The sequence below is a fragment of the Giraffa tippelskirchi genome, chromosome 6, assembly GCF_054371585.1.
Source record: "Giraffa tippelskirchi isolate mGirTip1 chromosome 6, T2T-mGirTip1v1.2.pri, whole genome shotgun sequence".
Classification (NCBI taxonomy): Eukaryota; Metazoa; Chordata; class Mammalia; order Artiodactyla; family Giraffidae; genus Giraffa; species Giraffa tippelskirchi.
Window position 1 is genome coordinate 100,545,485 of NC_137280.1, and position 20,435 is coordinate 100,565,919.

The 20,435-nt window shown below is 36.5% G+C and overlaps 1 protein-coding gene across 1 annotated transcript in view; it reads right to left on the reverse strand.

The window, feature by feature from the left end:
- Nucleotides 1-20,435, reverse strand: part of ADAMTS19 (ADAM metallopeptidase with thrombospondin type 1 motif 19) — a 256,274-nt gene that overhangs the window by 76,490 nt on the left and 159,349 nt on the right. Inside the window, exons 12-15 of the mRNA XM_081501839.1 lie at nucleotides 16,446-16,576; nucleotides 15,365-15,537; nucleotides 9,393-9,520; nucleotides 3,868-3,988 (exon numbers count right to left, since the gene is read on the reverse strand). Coding sequence (XP_081357965.1) covers nucleotides 3,868-3,988; nucleotides 9,393-9,520; nucleotides 15,365-15,537; nucleotides 16,446-16,576 — 553 coding nt within the window. The remainder of the gene's footprint in view (nucleotides 1-3,867; nucleotides 3,989-9,392; nucleotides 9,521-15,364; nucleotides 15,538-16,445; nucleotides 16,577-20,435) is intronic.

Here is a 20,435-nt window from a genome sequence, read left to right on the forward strand (position 1 = left end):
TTCAGTAAATAAGCTATTTAGCACAATTGAGACTGCATATTTTTAAAAGAAGTGAACATACGAGTGGCTATTATTGGGCTCAGAAGCTGAAATAAAGACTATGATGTCAAGGTCATGCACCTGATTCTCACATCAGACAGTTTGCATCGTATGTACATAGGAACATCCTCTTTTATAACCAGAGATCCCATTCTTAATTGGCCATCTTGAAATGCCCAAGGTAATCATTATCTCCATGGTAGTAACAATGATAAATGTTATATTTTGAACAATTGCTATGTGCTAGTCACAACTGTAGATAGTTAATATAAATTATTTCATTCAGCCATAATGATATCATCCAAGGTAGATATTTAATAGATTGGAAAATAAAGGTAGAGAAAAAAAAAAAAAAACTTGCCTTTTTCAAGACTGCCTTGTCAGCAATTAGCCGATGCAAGCTTTGAACTCAGATCTGTCTCATTACAGCTAGAGCACGCTACTACTATTTCACAGGGTAGAATGCATGACACTATGGCTCTCTTACTGCTGCGGCAAACAGACAAATAAAAAGTCTAAGAGCATGCATTCCTTGTGCTGGATTAGTGTCATCATCTCTCGTACTAAGAATAATGGATTTTATGCCCACCCTCCTCTAAATGTATATTGATAACTATATAGTTCCACAAGTGGCCAAATATACAATTTACCTTTAAAAATCCCTTAACAAATCAACCCCTGTCCAGGCAAATTAAAATGAAATACATGATATATATGCTAAGGAACAAAAATTCTCTTAAGTTGATTTTCTAGCTCCAACAAAAATGATTTAGAAAACTCTAAATAGAGCACAGGGACTGAAAACACCCACATGTGTCTGCACATGTGTTACTCATACAATATATACAGTGTGTATGGCCAACTAGGCCAAAATAGGGCTGCAATTCCTGCAAGAAATTCTAGGAAGTCCATAAACTATAAGGATAAAATTGTCTCAAGAGAAATGAATACAGCATTCCTAAAGTCACAAGTAGATGAGGCCCACAGCATAATTAAAGACTCATACAGATTTTTGTTTTTTAAAGTTCTTAATGATGTAATGTTTTATTATTCATTACGTTACAAATGTTAATGAATCACACACTATGTTGGTCATTAGGACTAGGGTATTGAACAAATATTAGCCATGATATTTTTCCTCACTGATCTTTATAGTAGGAAAGGAAAGATCAAAGAGTGTAAAATTACAAAATTACCATACAACTCAACTCTAGGGATACCAGTAGTGTATCCATACAGAGAGATAGGAGGTGGAGGTTGTTCAGGGAACACTTCATTGAAGAAGTGACATCTGAATTGAGACCTGAATGCTAAACGATGCTTGGTCCTTGAAAGAAAAACTATGACAAATCTAGATAGCTTATTAAAAAGCAGAAACATCACTTTGCCAACAAAGGTCCGTACAGTCAAAGCTATGGTTCTTCCAGTAGTCATGTACAGATGTGAGAGTTGGACCATAAAGAAAGCTGAGCACTGAAGAAGTGATGCTTTTGAATTGTAGTGCTGGAGAAGACTCTTGCGAGTCCCTTGGACAGCAAGGCGATCAAACCAGTCAATCCTAAAGGAAATCAACCCTGAATATTCATTCATTGGAAAGACTGATGCTGAAGTGCCAATATTTTGGCCACCTGATGTGAAGAGCCGACTCATTTATTGGAAAAGACTATGATGCTGGGAAAGATTTAAGGCAAGAGGAAAGGGGAGTGACAGGATGAGATAGTCGGGTGGCATCACTGACTCAATAGACATGAGTTTGAGCAAACTCAGGAACATAATGAAGGACAAGGAAGCCTGGCATGCTGCAGTTCATGAGGTCACAAAGGGTCGGACACGACTTAGCAACTGAACAACAACAACCAGGCAAAGCTAAGAGATCAATATTTTTAAATGCAAGGTGCTAGAGAAAGCATGGTCAGCTTGAGCACCTGTACCAAATCTACTGGTTGCAGCGTCGAGTAGGAAAGTGACCTTGGTAAAGTTGATACCAGTGAGACAAGTAGGAACAACACCACACAAGGCCTTATGGTTCAAGTTAAGAATTCCAGTTTCTTCCATGAACAGTTTTAAACTAGCAGAGAACTACAAGCACAGCAGATTGTTGTAAGGAAATAACAGTATTAGTCTCTGATATTCCCAATATTGTAGGCATTTTAGACATCTTCCAAATATCAGAGGCTGTTAATATAATTTAGAAACTAAAACAAAAGTAGAAATTAAAAGTGTAATAAAAACAAAGGAGATTTGAAGTAGAAATCGAGGCAGGGGGAGGAATGTATTCATCTAACTGTAGTCAGAATGAACAGCATTACTGGTTTTTAACTGCAATTTCTGTTGTCTAAGTTTAGTTGTAAAATTAAGTGTTATTATTACTAAAAAAAACTACCAGTGCTGAATGTGCATCAGTATTCCTCGGTGAACTGTTTCTATGCAGGTAAACAATTATGCAGGAATAGGCTTCAAAAGTTCTAGTATCTTTAAATCTCTTCAGACATCATTTTAATTTTTGCATGATAAAAACATCTCCCATCACAATCAGAAAAAAAAAAAAAAAACAATCAGGCTGAAAAGCTTATTGTGACTGTAATTCTTAGATGGAAGTCTGGGAGCCTGTTACAGCTTCGTCTGACTTTTCTAAATGAGTTCTGACAGATTTTGCCTTTCAGGACCTGTCACCTTGTTTCACAACTTCGGAGACTGAGATTTTGATCTGCAATTTACTCCGGGCCTTAGTTATTTTTAGGCTTCAAGTTCTTCAAGCTCACTTATCTTTTATTTTCTGCTGGGACCAAAAGAAAGGTTATATATTTGAGGGCTGTGTCTAATTTTCTCTTCTTAGGGGCTTTTTAAAAAATCTAGCATGAACTCAGTTTTCTTGATTATTCAAATATAAAAGGCTTATTCTTCGTATTAAACTATATATTTTGGGGGCACATCTTTCGGTTTCTGAACAAGAAATTTAAAACAGGGAAAAAGTCGATGTATGTAGTATAAGCATATAAATGACAATGAAAATCAACCATAAATACTAAGATAGTTCAATAAACAGATGTTCAGGTAAGACACTAATGTAAACATAAAATATCTGCTTCCTCCCAGTAAACTTGAAGGCTTGGGTTTAAAGGATTTTCTGTATATAAAGCTTACTTGTGAGTCATTATATTTCAGTGCAGATAATATCACTTTTTGTTGTGGATCACTTTAAAATTCACACTACATAGATCATTCATCGTCTGTTCATCCTCATATCCCCTATGAGTGTTTATAGATGAGGAAAGAAAACAAGAGAGGATGTGTTCCTGCTCTTAATATATCTGGACTATCAGCCCACATCTTCTGATTTCCTGTTATAGTTTTCAACATGCTACACTGCTACAGATTCTGCTTTCAAAAATGTATTTCTTTTGAACTTAATAAACACATTAAGAAAATAATAAAAAAAATAGAAAGCTGAAAACCTGAAGACTAATACTCTCAATAGTTGCTTCAGGCTGTTAGAAATTATTATTCTCTGTTAGACATCAATACTGTGCATTGGAGGATGAGGTCTGTAGAAATCTGATAATATTAGCCAATGCAAATTAGATTATTCCCTTGCTGCTCCAATTTATTAAATGCACAACAGATGATTTCATATTCTCAGTATTGGGAAATGGGCTTGTTAGCATTTCTGGCTCATATCACATGTAGTATATGTCATCATGAAAAATCATTCAATACCCATTACAAAAGTCTTCAACAATCAGAAATGTGATTTCTAAGTCAAGTTCAATGTAATCTCTGTCCCCAAAGACTGTTTGGATTAGTAATTTTGAAAAAAAAAATAATCACCTGCTCCTCTGGTGTGATTAAAATCTCCTTTAATGATTTTGCATGATTTTCCATTGCCATTGCACACACCACAATGATCTTCCCTTGCAAGAGACCCTAATATACCATCACAGCCAACTTTCTGCAACAAGAGAATGACAGTATATCATAAAGTGAGCTTTTTCTTTTTCAATGACTACTTCAGGGCAAGCCTAGTCTACAAACTAGACATATTTATTTGACGAACTAGTAAAACTCCACATTCGTGGTGCAAACTAATATAGCAAGCTGGTCTACAAACTAGACATATTTATTTGATGAACTAGTAAAACTCCACATTTGCTGGTGCAAACTAATATAGCAAGCTCATATCAAATAATATCATTTGTAAAGTGACCGAATAGTAGGGCAGTGATAAAATTATATTTTCTTATATTAAAAATAAAATGACATCCCAAAGTAATTCAGAAAACTCTTATTGAGACAAATGCAATTTACATAAATCCTAAAAGAAATCACATTTCTATTAAATGTAACATGATTGATTGAATTCATTCTACTCAGCATAGAACAGATGCTCTTCACCGTATGGTTGGCTTTACTTCTAAAGAGGCTGCTAAATAAATGCTGAATATTAAATATTAACTTGTGCAAACCAAACATAAATGTTTACACTCATGACAGTTCATAAATAAATTTCTATTCCCCATCTTCTTTGGAATCTTAACACAAGTGAGCAAGAACTGCTTATAACCTATGGTTACTATAAGAAAATATTAACAGTGGGATAATTAATTTTATATGTTCCCAGAAGAACTATGTTAATGTTAACTACGTTAACTATGCATCTCTTGGATTAAAATATTGACTCTTTTCTAGTGAATAATGTCGGTCTCCCACTGATATTCAGAAAAGATGATATTTTACAAAGTTGTGCATAGTCAAAGGGTATAAGTTAATACGTTGGTGGTAGCTAAAATAAATGGTAGAATTATACAATTACCCCTAATCAAGAAGAAGCTGCAAAACTGACTGATGATCCATCCATTTATAACAAGTTACAATTACTTAAATAAAATTTTAAAATATCAGATAAAACAGAAACAAAACCAGGGTCTTTTTCTGTGGTTGGTGTTGGGTGGGGGAAGAAGCAGATTACAAAACACAGCTGCAGGATGAATATCTCGAGAAAACAAAAATCAATTTAACCTGCACAGAGAAAATATCCTTTCTTTTTGTCAAGGGGGGTATGTCAGTCTCAAGAAGTAGACAAAGCAACGCATTAGTGGAGAACTCTGATCAGAGAATCAAAGCTTATTTGGGAAGAAATGGTTTTAGAAAAGGCAGAGGAACCAGAGATCAAATTGCCAATATCTGCTGGATCATCAAAAAAGCAAGAGAGTTCCAGAAAAACATCTATTTCTGCTTTATTGACTATGCCAAAGCCTTTGACTGTGTGGATCACAATAAACTGTGGAAAATTCTGAAAGAGATGGGAATACCAGACCATCTGACCTGTCTCTTGAGAAACCTGTATGCAGGTCAGGAAGCAACAGTTAGAACTGGACATGGAACAACAGACTGGTTCCAAATAGGAAAAGGAGTACGTCAAGGCTGTATATTGTCACCCTGCTTATTTAACTTATATGCAGAGTACATCATGAGAAACGCTGGGTTGGAAGAAACACAAGCTGGAATCAAGATTGCCGGGAGAAATATCAATAACCTCAGATATGCAGATGACACCACCCTTATGGCAGAGAGTGAAGAAGAACTAAAGAGCCTCTTGATGAAGGTGAAGGAGGAGAGTGAAAAAGTTGGCTTAAAGCTCAACATTCAGAAAACTAAGATCATGGCATCTGGTCCCATCACTCCATGGGAAATAGATGGGGAAACAGTGGAAACAGTGTCAGACTATTTTTTTGGGCTCCAGAATCACTGCAGATGGTGACTGCAGCCATGAAATTAAAAGACGCTTACTCCTTGGAAGGAAGGTTATGGCCAACCTAGGTAGCATATTTAAAAGCAGAGACATTACTTTGCCAACAAAAGTCCGTCTAGTCAAGGCTATGGTTTTTCCAGTGGTCATGTATGGATGTGAGAGTTGGACGGTGAAGAAAGCTGAGTGCCGCAGAATTGATGCTTTTGAACTGTGGTGTTGGAGAAGACTCTTGAGAGTCCCTTGGACTGCAAGGAGATCCAATCAATCCATTCTAAAAGAGATCAATCCTGGGTGTTCATTGGAAGGTCTGATGTTGAAGCTGAAACTCCAATACTTTGGCCACCTCATGCGAAGGGGTGACTCATTGGAAAAGACCCTAATGCTGGGTAGGATTGGAAGCGGGAGGAGAAGGGGATGACAGAGGATGAGATGGCTGGATGGCATCACCAACTCGATGAACATGGGTTTGGGTAGACTCCGGGAGTTGGTGATGGACAGAGAGGCCTGGCGTACTGCAATTCATGGGGTCGCAAAGAATCGGACACGACTGAGCGACTGAACTGAACTGAACTGAGAGAGAATGATTCTGGATGAAAGAGGTGGCCACGGCAGGAAATTCTCAAAATACAACAAAGCCATGGGAAGAGTTCACTAAGCAAGAGCTATAAAAAGACCAGACAGTCCTGGGATTAAAAATCTCTCCTTCCATAGAGTCCAAAAGATATGGGAGAATGGCACTGAAGCATGTAAATTATCATATGTGAAACGAATCACCAGTCCAGGTTCAATGCATGATACAGGGTGCTCGGGGCTGGTGCACTGGGATGACCCAGAGGGATGGGATGGGGAGGGAGGTGGGAGGGGGGTTCTGGAAGGGGAACACATGTACACCCATGGCGGATTCATGTGAATGTATGGCAAAACCAATACAATACTGTAAAGAAAAAAAGTAAATAAATTTAAAAAAATGAAAAAAAAAACTCGCCTTCATGTACAAATGAGGAGAAAATGGAAAGTTTAGAGTGGTTTTGAAATTGAAGGAAGCACCTTTATTATTCTATCCTTAGCATCTAGCTTCTTTCTTGGTAAATACAATAAACTCAATAAATAGTAGTTAAATGATTGAATAAATGAGTACCTAGTTGTCTACTAGCTTTTTGTAACCCTTGTAACTGGCACAGTATATGTTTCTAAAACCTAAAATAAAAGGCAGGGATAGACATCATGTCATGGCTCAATAACCATGTATATTTAAGATAAGGATGGAAAAATTCACATCTTGTAATCAGTAGTCACAAGTATCCACACTTTTCAAAATATGCCCACATAAAGAGGATGAATGTCTTGGAAAAGACAACACTGTTTAACTGGTGGTAGGTGCCTGAAGTACCACTGGTAGCTGAAGATAGGGGAATACCACAATAATATATAGAAAAACAGCTTTCTCTATGCTTTTCCAGGATATAAACGCCAGGGAGGCCAACTGGGTCACCAGGAGAAAGCTGTCTATTTTCAATTGCTCTCCTTAGTCTACTCATCAAGTTTAGAAATTTACTTTCAACTTCAATGTTGTATATTTTAGGATAAAACAAAACACTCCAGCCAAACCCAGTATATAGAGTTGTCAGAAAAAAAGGAAGCATGTTTTTAATTACATTAAAAGAATGAATGAAACATTTTAGTTAAAAAGCCAGAATGGTGAAGTATTCCAAAGCTATCAGAAGTCACAATCCACTTCACAGAACATTAAGAACAATCATCAGACTCACATAACACTTACACAGAATTTTGTGTTGTTGTTGCTGTTATTTTAATATCTAGTTAGGGACTCTGTAAAAGGTCTGGCTTACACAATACTGTTAAGTGAAAAGCACAGCAATGTAAGCTTTTGTATTTGGCATATAGTTGGGAAAATAACTTTCTTTTATTTTTCTTTGAAAAATAAACTCATTTAAGTCATACTAATCTGACATTTACATAAAATGATAAAATAAAAATGAAAGTTTTAACTGTACAATATACGGCTCTGAAAACCAAGTGTTTATAGGTAAATAATTACAATGATTTTTAAACAAATGAAAAATTATATTCCAGGCTACTGCCATATTCTCTTAAAGAATAAAGGAAATTAATATGTAATTATAAGACTGTTTCTTATATCCAATTATATTCCATGATTCTATGCTTTAAACATTATAGCATGCTGGCAAAATAAAGAATCTAAGAGCTGGTAAACCATTTAAGTTTCAGATTGTTTCCAAGTTTTTACCCAGAAGTCTATATACTTCTATTGGACTGATCCATCCATAGTTTCAAATTGTTTTCAAATTTTGGTGTGTGTGTGTGTGCTTGTATGGTCAGGCATGCATTTTTAGAGGAAGAAACCAAAACTTTCATCAAATTCTCAAAGGAGGGTATTGCACAAAAGAGTCAATGACCACTGGCCTATTTCATTTTGCAGATTAGTTAATGGATGCACACATATTTTAAGTGATTTTCCCAAGAATATAGTTTCCTAGTGGCTGCCATGGATTCTGAGTGTTGCTCTACTCAGATACTTCTCTCATTTCTAAAGGATGCACATTTCTCCTCCCACGCCTGGGAAATGTATCAGCTTATGGCTCTTAGCCTTCATCCCTTTCCAGAAAATGCCTAGCCTAAAGAAAACTGCCTTTCCCAAGGTCATAGCCCCCTCATCCCCTGGGACAGCTTGTATCCAAACACTAGTGGACATAGGGGTTAAAAAGGTTTGGTTTTTTCTCCCCAGATGGAGACAACTTTGAAGAGCCATCCCAGCTGCAATGTTCCTCATGAAGCCAGCTGAGGCTTTGTGACTGTGCCAGCCCAACTGCTCTCCGTGCTCAGTCCTGCCTCCTTCCCCCTCTATATACATATTGATCATGAAAACACTTGGCATTAAATTTCCTGCTTATTTATCATCCAGGGGAAGGCAACTGTGATAGTGGCACACCTGAAACTGGCAAAATTCGGAGCTTTAGCCATTGATCTTCCCACTATGCTATTTATTTGAACAGAATGACTACTTTTCTAAGACAAAGAAGAGCACATAAATGCATATAACAGATGGAGATTATTTTTAAAAAGAAAACAAAAAAAGACAAATGAAATGTTTACGTACAATAAAAATTGAATATACATTTAAAATTCAGCTGATACAAGAATGTTGATAATATTTTAACATTAATGAATAATAAGACTGATTTTATAGGTTTTGGCCACATGACTCAGTCTTCGACACAAGACATGGAGAACTGGAGTGCTTGAGTTTTTGGACTGGAATATTTTGACATAAAATGCCCGAAGTGTCATAACTTCAGGCCTGTAATATGTACATTGTTGAATAAATATGTCAGATTCTTTCAGCTAGAAATGGACATTATAGATTTTCTAGTCTGAACCCTTCACTATACAGATTAAAGAATGGACTTCAAAGTTGATCAGACTTGCTGAAGACCACAGTTGAGGCAGGAATACATTCAAATCTTTTGAATCTTAGTACAGAGCTTTCCACCATACTGTGCAGCTGCTCCAAGGTCCCCCAAGCCTCCCTCAGTGCAGACACTCACCCTTTGGAAAGACTTACCTGACACCTGCCATTTGCACAGACATCTAATCCCTGATATCCACAAGAAGTTCCATCCAACACTTTTTCTGATAGAAGAATAGGCTGTTCTTTTCCAACAGGAGAACAAAACAAGGCACATGGCTTTTCTACATACAGAGTGGATAAAAAGAAATGAACAAAAGTCGATCCATAAGTATTTTTATCTCAAGCTTTATTTTTCAAAACAGTTTTGAGTAAAAAATATAATATGTTAAATAATGTACTACTAGAGTAGATAATACTAGAGGGTTATTATGAGTAGTAAATGAGATGATGCCTAGGGAAAAAACAGGTATCCAATGAATATTAACCTCCTTCTTAAGAATTGTGTCTTCAAATTATTTTTAAGTGTATCACTTATTATTTTTGGCACTAAACTTCTACTACACACAGACCAAGTGTTCTTTGTGAAAAATATTTTGCACACTCCCATTTTCTGCTTATATCTTTTGGCACGAACCCCTTTTAATTATAAGAACATATCCAATTTCTGCTTATTTAAGATTTACTTTATTCACGAAGCTTTTCTTGATGTCTTACTTCTGAATTCCAATACACTAATTTTCAATCCTATGTATTTGGCAATTTCTAAGAGAAAAATTATTAAAGGGAGAAATAAGAGCTTCTAGGATGAACAATTCTTATAAGATTTTCCATTGTGAGGATGTTTAGAAATGCAATACAATCCCATGAGAACATGCACTAGAATGCCCAACTGCTGAAGTGCTAGCTAGCAGTCAACCTTCTTTATTGTTTACTCAGAAAGCATGTTGGGATGTATGCTGACTAGGGTTAGACTTACTGTTCTAGGTAAAGAATTCTTGAATGGCTGGCAATTTTCCTCAGAGCTTCCGTAAGCAATAAAGGAGGGTGATTAGAGTCAAAAAACTTGACTTTCAGGCTCAAAGAGTGGCATAATATTTTTTAAAGTGCTGTTTCTATTTCTAAGTATTCTGCAGAGGAGCTGTAGTATTTGGTAACACCAGTAGTAAGATTATCCAAATCTGAAACTTCAGAGCAATTTCCAGGCTACATTACTACTCTATTGGCTTGACACCAGTCAGGCCCTTTACTGTTTATTAAGCTCATATAAATAGAATGGAAAATAGTTTACAGTCTCTGACACTGATCTTCGCTTATGTCTTCAGTAAAGTTCCACGTATGCTGATGGGATTCTATAAATACCAAATAACAGCCAGAGGCATGGAACAGGGTATCACTTGGCAAAGAGAAGACAGACAGTTAAATGAGCCTTCAGAATTGAACATTTCGAACAGTTTTCACATGTGGCTTCTGAATACTGCTCTGAACAATTTTGAGGAGTTGGAACACGGCCTTTAATGTGCATGGTTTTGAAATTTTCCTTTAAGATGCCATTATAAGCTGCAATAAAGCATTTCAATGTGCTCTCACACCTCAAAGTAGGTTATGTTTATTCAATGACTGCTTACTATGTCATATCTTTGGACTTAAAAACAGCTGCTGTAATTGCAACACTTTAATACTGGTATATATATATATGTACATATATATATATAATTCTCTTTCTGGAGTCTTCATTGAAGAGAATAGCAAACCAGATATATGAATAATGTCGAAAGGAATTAGTCTAAAAAATTTCATTCACATTCTAAGCATGAAATCAGATAAAAATCTTTGTATTTCTCCTTTCACAACATACTGTCAATTCACTGTACTTACTTTAGCTTTATAGATGACATAAACATTTGATACCAATCTTCCTTCCTGGAGTGTACCCTTGAGATTGTGACATTATAGTGATCCACGTAACATGCCAGTACTTGGCAGGCAGGCTCTGTCTTGATTTAAGAGATCAACCCTTTCCAAGATATGCATTAAACATGGATATCAGCCAAATTTCAGCACAGAGCATGCAAAATACCTGAATGCTAAAGCCATGCATGTTTTTTTTTCCTCTAAAAATAACTGTTCACCACTGCATTGATACCTTATATTTAATTCTCCTAGCCAGAGATTCATGTATTAACAGAAATAGCCACTTCCATTCTCAAGTGCCAAAGACTTGGGCATTTTTATAAGACCTATATATTTCATTTTGTTCCATACTGCTCTAATACATAAAAACTATTGTATATTTCATTCACCATAGACTGACTGATGTGTTTGATTAATACATTTTGCAAAATTATCAAAAGTGCTACCCTGCTAATGATATAAGTATCTATTATAGATCATTTTGATGATAAACAACACTTTATAAGAGCTTTGATATTTTAAATTGATCCTTATACAACTCTGATTTTTTTTTTTTTTTTATGGGCTGCACCACTTGGCTTGTGGGATCTTAGCTTCCTAACCAGGGACTGAACTCATGTCCCATGCAGTGGAAGTTCAGAGTCCTAACTACTGGACCACTGGGGAATTTCCCCCCTACCTTTTTTTTTTTTTTAATCTGGAGGGAAACTGTTTCTTATTTCTTATTTCATATGAGCAAACTGGTTTCAAACGAATTAAATATTATCAAATCACACAGCCAGTTAGAGGTGGAGATAGGATTAACCCAAGATCAGATAATGGTTTTCATGAATTGTCATACTGATTTTATTTTTACAAATACTGTTGGGCTGGCCAAAAAGTTTGTTCAGGAACAAGAATGAACTTTTTGGTCAACCCAAGATATTTAAATGTTATGCAGCAAATATTCATTAGAAGTTAAATAATTGCCAGATAGTACACTAGGCACAGACAACAGTGGGAATAGAGACATTTAAGTCTGTGACAACATGGTCTGCTGGAGTACTTGGAAGGGGTACATACATATCCAACATTGAAGACCAAGGGTATTCTTTTTTCCTGGAGTACTTGACATAAACTGAGTCTAAAAAATCAGTAGATGTTTTCAAGGTAGATAAAAGGGGAAAGAGGTTAAAGCTTGAGAAAGAAAGGATATCATGCCAAGAAACTTGCATGTTCACAGGTCCAGAAATAAGAAAACATGATGTATACAAGGGATGAAATGAAATTCAGCCTGGCTGTGGTGGAGATGGAAGTGAGGCCAGAGAAGTTAAAGGGGATAGGCCACAAAAATGGCCTTCTGAACCAGGCAATAAAGTTTGAGACTGGTCCTGACAGCAACGGGACTCATGGAAGGGTACCCGTTGGCACACTGATCAACAGTTTTGACCTTCAAAAAGGCCAGCCTGGCTGAAATGAGGAGTAGGACCTGGAGGAGGGTCAGAGAAACAGTAAGAAAGCTGTTTGAAGAATCCAGGTCAGAGATGGTGCAATCATGAACAAAGATGCTGGCAAACAAAGAGAAGTTTGGACAAATAGGGTTTGCTTATTGATTACAGGCAGATGGAGATTGAGGCAGAAGGATTTTAGCTTAGCTTGGTAATGAGGCAAATCATGATGTTATTCTCCATAAGAGAGAATAGTAAGAGGAGCAGATGGTGGGAGTGAGAGACAGGAATGGAGGAAGGGGTATGTTCAACTTGAATCATGTTGAGTTAGAGATGAACAGGATGCTAAGTGAGAAGTTCATGCAACATACAGGTAAACAGCTAAGGAGCTCAGGACAGACAGATCTGGCTGGATATAAATGCCTGTGTTCCTTTAGCATTTGGATGATAAATAAAACCTAGTGAATCAGTAAGATCATCCCAAGACAGTCAGTGAGAAGAGGGACCAGGACAGGTCACTTTCCATAAGAGACACTATTCTTTCACTTAATATTTATTGTCTACTCTGTTCAGGCACTGCTTACAGAGCTAAAAACAGAGAAATGCATAAAATACAAGTCTTGCTCTTACAATCATTATTGGGGGAGCATAAACTAATAAAATAAAAATATTATGATAGATCACTATAAGTTATGTGAAAAAAAGAATAAGGCAAGGTATTGAATGGTATTGAGTCAGTATTTAAGAAAAGACCAGAAAGAGTCACCAGTAAAAACAATACTTTCCAAGACACTAAGACAGAAAGGCCCTGGACTTATTCTAGTGAGAGCAAGGGAGCCAGTGTGGGTGGAAGGGTGTGATGGTCAGTATAGATGAAGCAAGAGTGTAACAGGAAGCCAGGGAGGAAGGCCCTCAAAAGCTATTAGAAGGACTTTGGGCTTTTAGTGAGTTGGGAAAACTCATTCTGTTGCCTTCAGAATGGAAGAATAACGTGACATGACTGATATTTTAAATGTATCCTTCTGGCTATGATTGAGACTGAAGGACCTATGGGGACACAAGCATAACAACCAGTTATACAACTACTATAAACACACAGGTAAGACACAGTGGCTTATACCAGCGGGTCAGGTCTGGAGATATTGGGCAATCATTAGATTCTGGATGTATGTTAAAGATATGGATAATGTGACTTTATTGATATTTCAAAGGCACAGTAAAAGAGAACGTAAAGGAAAGGGAAGACTCCAAAGTTTGTGGTCAAAGCATCTGTGAATACAGAATTAACTTTTATTAAAAGATGGTACGACTAGAAGACTGTGTTATTATTTTCTTTCAACTGAAGAAATAGTACATTTAGAGGCTATGTGTTGGAGAAGAAAGCAGTGGAACAAGGGCAGTATTTGGAGTGCAGAGAAAGAGAATGAGGTCTTAGTGAGGCAGGAGATAAGAGAAGGAATCAGACACAGGAAGGTCTTGCTGAGCATGTCATGTTGTGCAATTTGGTCTTTACCTGAAGAGTTATGGGAAGGCTCTGAAATGCTGAAGGTGGAAAAGTGATATGAACCAATCTGCATTTTATATAAAGATCTCTAGTTGGGGCTTCCCAGGTGGCTCAATGGTAAAGAATCCATCTGCCAATGCAGGAGATGCTAGAGACTCAGGCTGGATCCCTGAGTCGGGAAGATCCCCTGGAGAAGGAAATGGCAACTCACTCCAGTATTCTTGTCTGGGGAAACCCACGGACAGAGAAGCCTGGTGGGCTACACAGTAGTCCATAGGGTCACAAAGAGTCGGACATGACTCAGCAACTGAGCATGAGGTCTGCCTTGTGCTACCCCTTTACAGGAACCTCCATCCCTCTCCCACCACCACCCCCAACTCCTGGCAACGGCTCATCTGTTCTCCATCTCTAAGCTATTGTGATTTCAAGAATGTTATAAAAAAGGAATCATACAGCATGTGGCATTTTGAGATTGGCTTGTCTACTCTGCGTAGCGTTCTGACATCTACCAGGTCGCTGCATACATTAGCAGTGTGTTCCTTGTACTGCTGTGTAACATCCTACGGCACGGATATACCTTCATTTGCTAATCCTGCAGCTACTCAGAACCTTTTTGATTGCTTCAAATTTCTGGCTATTGAAAATAAAACTGCTATGTGCGCTCATGTACAGCATTTTCTTGTGGTTGTAAATTTTTATTTCTCTGAGATAAATAACCATGACTGCATTTTCTAACGTGTATGCTTTGTTATTTGAGACACTGCCAAGCTAATTTTCAGAGCAGCTGTACCATTTTACCTTACCAGCAACGCATGAGAGATCGTTTCTCTTCATCCTAACCAGCATTTTGTATTGTTACCCTTTTAAAATTGCTTGTGTATAATAATACCTCTATATTTAAAAAATATATTTTTAGTTAGTGCTTGCGGTTATTGTATGTCACAAAAGTGAAAGTGTTAGTCACTCAGTCAAATCTGACTCTTTGTGACCCCATGGACTGTAGCCCACCAGGCTCCTCTGTCCACGGGACTCTCTGGGTTAGCATACTGGAGTGGGTTGCCATGCCCTCCTCCAGGGAATCTTCCCGACCCAGGGATTGAACGTGGGTCTCCCACATTGCAGGCAGATTCTTTGCCATCCGAGGCATGTCATAAAGGCAGAAAAGGCAGAGTTTTGAAATACCTATAACATAAACTACAAAACAACGTTTACCATTATTGTAAAGCACTTTGCAAACCTAGACATCTGCTTAATGAAGACGGTGGCGATCTGGTTGGTCATACCTTCATCCATGACAGCGTGCCACTGAAGTACATGCTTTGGGTACGAAGTTCTAACACTATAGGCCTGACATTGCCAGTCTCTGAATCCAGGCAAACCTGCAGGACAAGGTGGATTCTCACATATTCTGTATTGTTTTCTGGGACCATTACAATCCCTTGCTTCAGAACCTAGCCTAGAAAAGATAGTACAAATAATCAATTTTATCTTATTTTATGTTAACTACTCATTAAAAAAATCAAAAGGCATTGTATTAATAAGGGATAATCCTTTCTATTAAATCTACTTTTGAAAATGTGGACAGATTAAATGATTAGTAACAGTAGGAAATCCATGTTTATTTAAAAATGTGTATTTTTTTCTAATCTTTGATCTGTGTGGGAGAAACAAAAGTCTGTTTGCTATGAAAATGATATAGAAGGGTAAAGGACAGAAGCTAGGGGCAAAATACACTCCCATTGAAGGAGTGTAGCCAAGAATTTCTAAGGAGATGCTTGTAAGATTTTCACACACATTTTAAAAAATCACTTGCCAAGAAATTGGGCCACTGAATCCATATCAAAGTCAAAGGATAAAACTGAAATGACTTTCTCACACATTTCCTAGGATCACACTAGGAATGATGGAGCCAAACAAGCTGATCTTGGATGCTCCCTGTCTGTACAAATGCTCAGCGGGGTTTCCTTCCTCAACATTTTCAGCTTGTACTGACATTCATGCTGCCCTCATTTCCTGTCTTTATGAAGTCCTCTCAGCTACTGGTTCCTCTCATGGATCTTTTAAACGGTGACTTACTTTTCCTAACATGTCTCCCTGCTTGGGTCAACACAGTTTTTTATTTGATTTATTCTCAAGAAAACAACCTGTGTAGTGTTTAACTATTAGCTCTTAGGAGGGTTGGTCTTATTTTCTTCTTCAAAGGGAGTTCTCATACAAAATAATTTGAGAGACTTTTCTGTATTCCAAAGTGGACTGGGTTTGAAGAAGTGTCTTTGGTCCCTGACATGGTTTATCAGTAAAACCTTTTTATTTCAAACTTGAAGAAAACAATGCCCTCCCCCAACCCAGGAATGTTGCGTTTACCCAGGACACTTGCGCTCTCGACTGCTGATCCCAGAACTGCAGGTTCGGCTACAGGGACTCCACATGCTCCACTCTCCGGCCGCAAGTCCAGGTGCTGCGGTCCTGCTGGTACACTCTCCAGCCTTACACCACTATTCCAAAAGTTATGTCTTAGGTGAACAAATCAGGGCACAATGGAAAATCATTCACTGGCCTATCGAGTCACTGGAATTGCGATTAAATCAGGTCAGCTAAAGCCCCAAACGTGTGGAATTGAAAAAGACCAAAAATTAGGTGGCACGTGCTTAATGTCACAGTAATAATTCACTGGTCCAGTTCTCCCAGTTCTCACGTCAGGTCACACAGTCTTGTCATAAAAATAGCACACGGGTATTTGTACTATAGCCCTGAGAATTCAGTGCTTGTGACAGAGACAGGGTGAAAGGGGGAGTGGGGGTTGTACAGCCAGGGAATAAAAACTAACATGCTCTAGAGAAAACAATAATGTAATAGAGAAGAACAAAAAATAGGTTCATATTTTGTAGGTAAGATACAAATGTAGGTAATATAAATGTAGGTAAAGATATCAATGGTAGGTAAGATATAAATGTCTTTGACTAGAATGAAGCAGACATTTTAGCAAATCCAGCCATTTTTATTCGAAATGTCAGTGTTTCAGGGTACTCTCTCCTTGCAAATAGAAACAAAGAGTATGACTCACTTTTAGCACTTTCATTTACATTGCTTTTTCTTTTTTTTTCTTCTAAGTTTCCATCATGAGAAAGACAGCAATGACAGAAGAGAAAGGAGTGTGTTCATTTTCTTTTTTATATTTATTTTATCATTAATTTTAAACAAAAGCAACCAAAGAATCTTTTTTTTTTTTTTCTGCAGTCACTGAGGAATGGTTGCCAGAATTGGATAGAGAGATTATTATAATTTCTTTTTTTTTTTTTAAAGTCACTCAGTCATGCTCAACTCTTTGCGACCCCATGGACTATTCAGATCATGGAATTCTCCAGGCCAGAATTCTGGAGTGGGTAGCCCTTCCCTTCTCCAGGGGATCTTCCCAACCCAGGGATGGAAGCCAGGTCTCCTGCATTGCAGGCAGATCCTTTACCAGCTGAGCCACAATAATTTCTCCTTATTCCTGAAAAATCAGATCTATTATGATCACAGCAAAGATATTAAAGGTAAAAATTAACTGAACAAAACCATGTTGGAAATAATAAGTAAAGATTAAAAAAATTAGATAAGTGATTGTATAATGACAAGGGTTGAGCAAGATGATCATACTAGCTCTAAACAATTTTCTGCACCAGTGGCAACATGATTTATAAGGGGAAATCATAGCAATTCTCTGATCCTCAGTTTTCCCATCTCAAAATGTGAATGAAAATCATATATAACTAATAGACTTAGCAGAGGTTGAATGAAACTAAGCACAATGCATAGCCCATACTGACGATTTAATAGATTAACCAAAATAAAAATACTAATAACACCAAATTATATATCATTATATTAATTTTATCAATGTTTCCAAAAATCTCATCAAAATTCTATTATGATTTTAAATGATCTGTCTCTTTAAAACTTATTTTGAAAATATGTGTTTAAATGCTTTTTTAGAAGAATTTATAAAACTATGCTACAAAGTTTTGTGTGAGCCCAGTTAGGCTTTTCTATGTAATAAATAGTTCCTGATGATTTTCTCTAATCATGTCATATTTAGGGAACTCTACTCAGTACTTTGTAATGACCTATAAGGGGAAAAGAATCTAAAAAAGAATAGATACATGTATATGTAATAACTGAATCACTTTACTGTATACATGAAACTAAGACAACACTGTAAATCAACTATATTTCAATAAAATTAAAACAAAATTCAATCTCTTTCAGATTCAAAGAGTTTTACATCCAGGCTTGGGAAGAAACAAAACCAAACCTCAATAACTCAGAGTATAATGACATGCTAAGATTGACATTAAATAAATTGAGATTTTTGTAGGAAGATTCAGCCTGAGTATTGTATAAGGGGGAAAAAACAGACCTTGTGAAAACTTTGAAATAACTTACTGGTTTTAAGGATTTAATGATGTTGTGCCATTCATGGGGGGGGGGGACAAAAATCAACTCAAAGTGAACCCTGCCAAACTTCAATTGGTCAAGTAGATTTGACCTACATGAAGGGCATTTATTTTTACCCCCCAAGTGCGTATCACAGCTCCTCGCCCATTTAGTGGTAAGCTGGCATTGAAAGGCTGGGCTAGAGTTCACAGTGAACTAAAAATATTCTGGGAAAGACCCAGATCTAGACTTGCATGTCATTTAAACTAGACACATTTGGCAGATGAAGAGAAATGGAAACAGATATACAAGCTAAATTTATATCCTGAAATCGGTGAAATTTAAAGAAAGCATAGTATAATAGTTAAAGTCCATTAACTTCAGATAACCAACTCTCTGGGTGAAACTATGGAAAACTTGCTTTTGTGTCTTCTAGGTGGAGCTTTGTTTCAACACTGGGGAAAGTTTTAAGTGCTTTGCTTAATTATTATACAATATATTCTATTGAGTTTACATGGAAAATGATCCTAATGCTTTTCATGAATTTTCTAGCAGCATGTTTTGTTTCATTTGCAATTTTTAGTTTTAAAACATATATTACACAAGGTTTAAAGAACTCAAAATTTCTTATATTGAATAATTCAGTATAATCTATAAAAATGCTAAGGAAATTTATAATAGAGATTCTTTCTGTGATAGTATATGACCTAAAAAAGTTTGACTATATTTCTCTTCTCTCTAATTTCTATGTGAATATGCCTAGGAAGTTGAAGAAAACACCCAATTGGAAGAGGTCCTTGAAAATGACAATGGAAATATTATTGTCTAATTAAATCTTCTTGTATATATATTGTTAGATGAAATAAGAGGAAGAAAGAAGGCAATAAACTGTCTCCTTATGTAAATTTGTGACTAAGGATATTACAACCTTCATTTTTTCAATAAAGCATGATGATAATAATTTCATCACTTAAGAACTTAGGAAAGTAAATAATTAAAATATATTATGCAGCATCCTACAATACAATCTAATATTTTAGTCACTTGGTATTTAGCTTTCCTTCTCCATCCTCCCATTCCTAGAAAATATTTCAAGTAAAAAACATACATTTCTTAGTTTTAATCAAATCATTTATCAACTCACAGATCTCTGTTAATATAACTGTAAACATAGATGCCAGTATTATAAAGAGAAAAGGAGAAGAAAGAAAACAGGCTGCTTTTAATTTGGAAAAGGCTGTGTATAAATAGTAGATAACTATGAATCATAAAATCCTCGTTGGCACCTTCTCCGACTTAATAATTATATGCTCTTAGGTGAACTAGTTATACAGCTCAATTAACATCACTCGAGTGTAACACATTACAAAATTCTCAGCTTTGGTTCTCGGATTGCCATGTACTGAGCTAGCAGTATTCAGCACAAGGTTGCAAGCATCCAAATATTTTAGCCCTATAGCCCTCAATTTCAGAGTGTTGGAAGCTATTTTCATGATGGCTCCTACAACAGCTGGAACAGATGGAGAGTTGAAGAAGCCCACATGGCCTGAGGAACTGAGAAGTTCATTAGTTATTTCAATATACAAAACATTACAGAACCACTGAGAATATCATTAGCACAATTATAGGGAAATGAAACACTTATTTTTAATGAATAATTACAATTGTGATTGCTGAAAGAATAAGTTTATCTTAGAGAACTCAAGAATGCAATTTATTCTCATAAATATCAAAAGACAAAAACAATAGAAAAATATTTAGGACACCAGATTATAAAAATGAACAGATTCTAAATTGCTAATGAAGAACTAAGTAAGACAAATGGACTGTGTGATGTTTGAAGATGTGTGGCTGAATATTTGGTTATCTCTGTTTATTACTGCTTTCGTGTTTCAGGGATGATGAAAATTATTGCTGGTGCAGAGTTTTATGACTCAA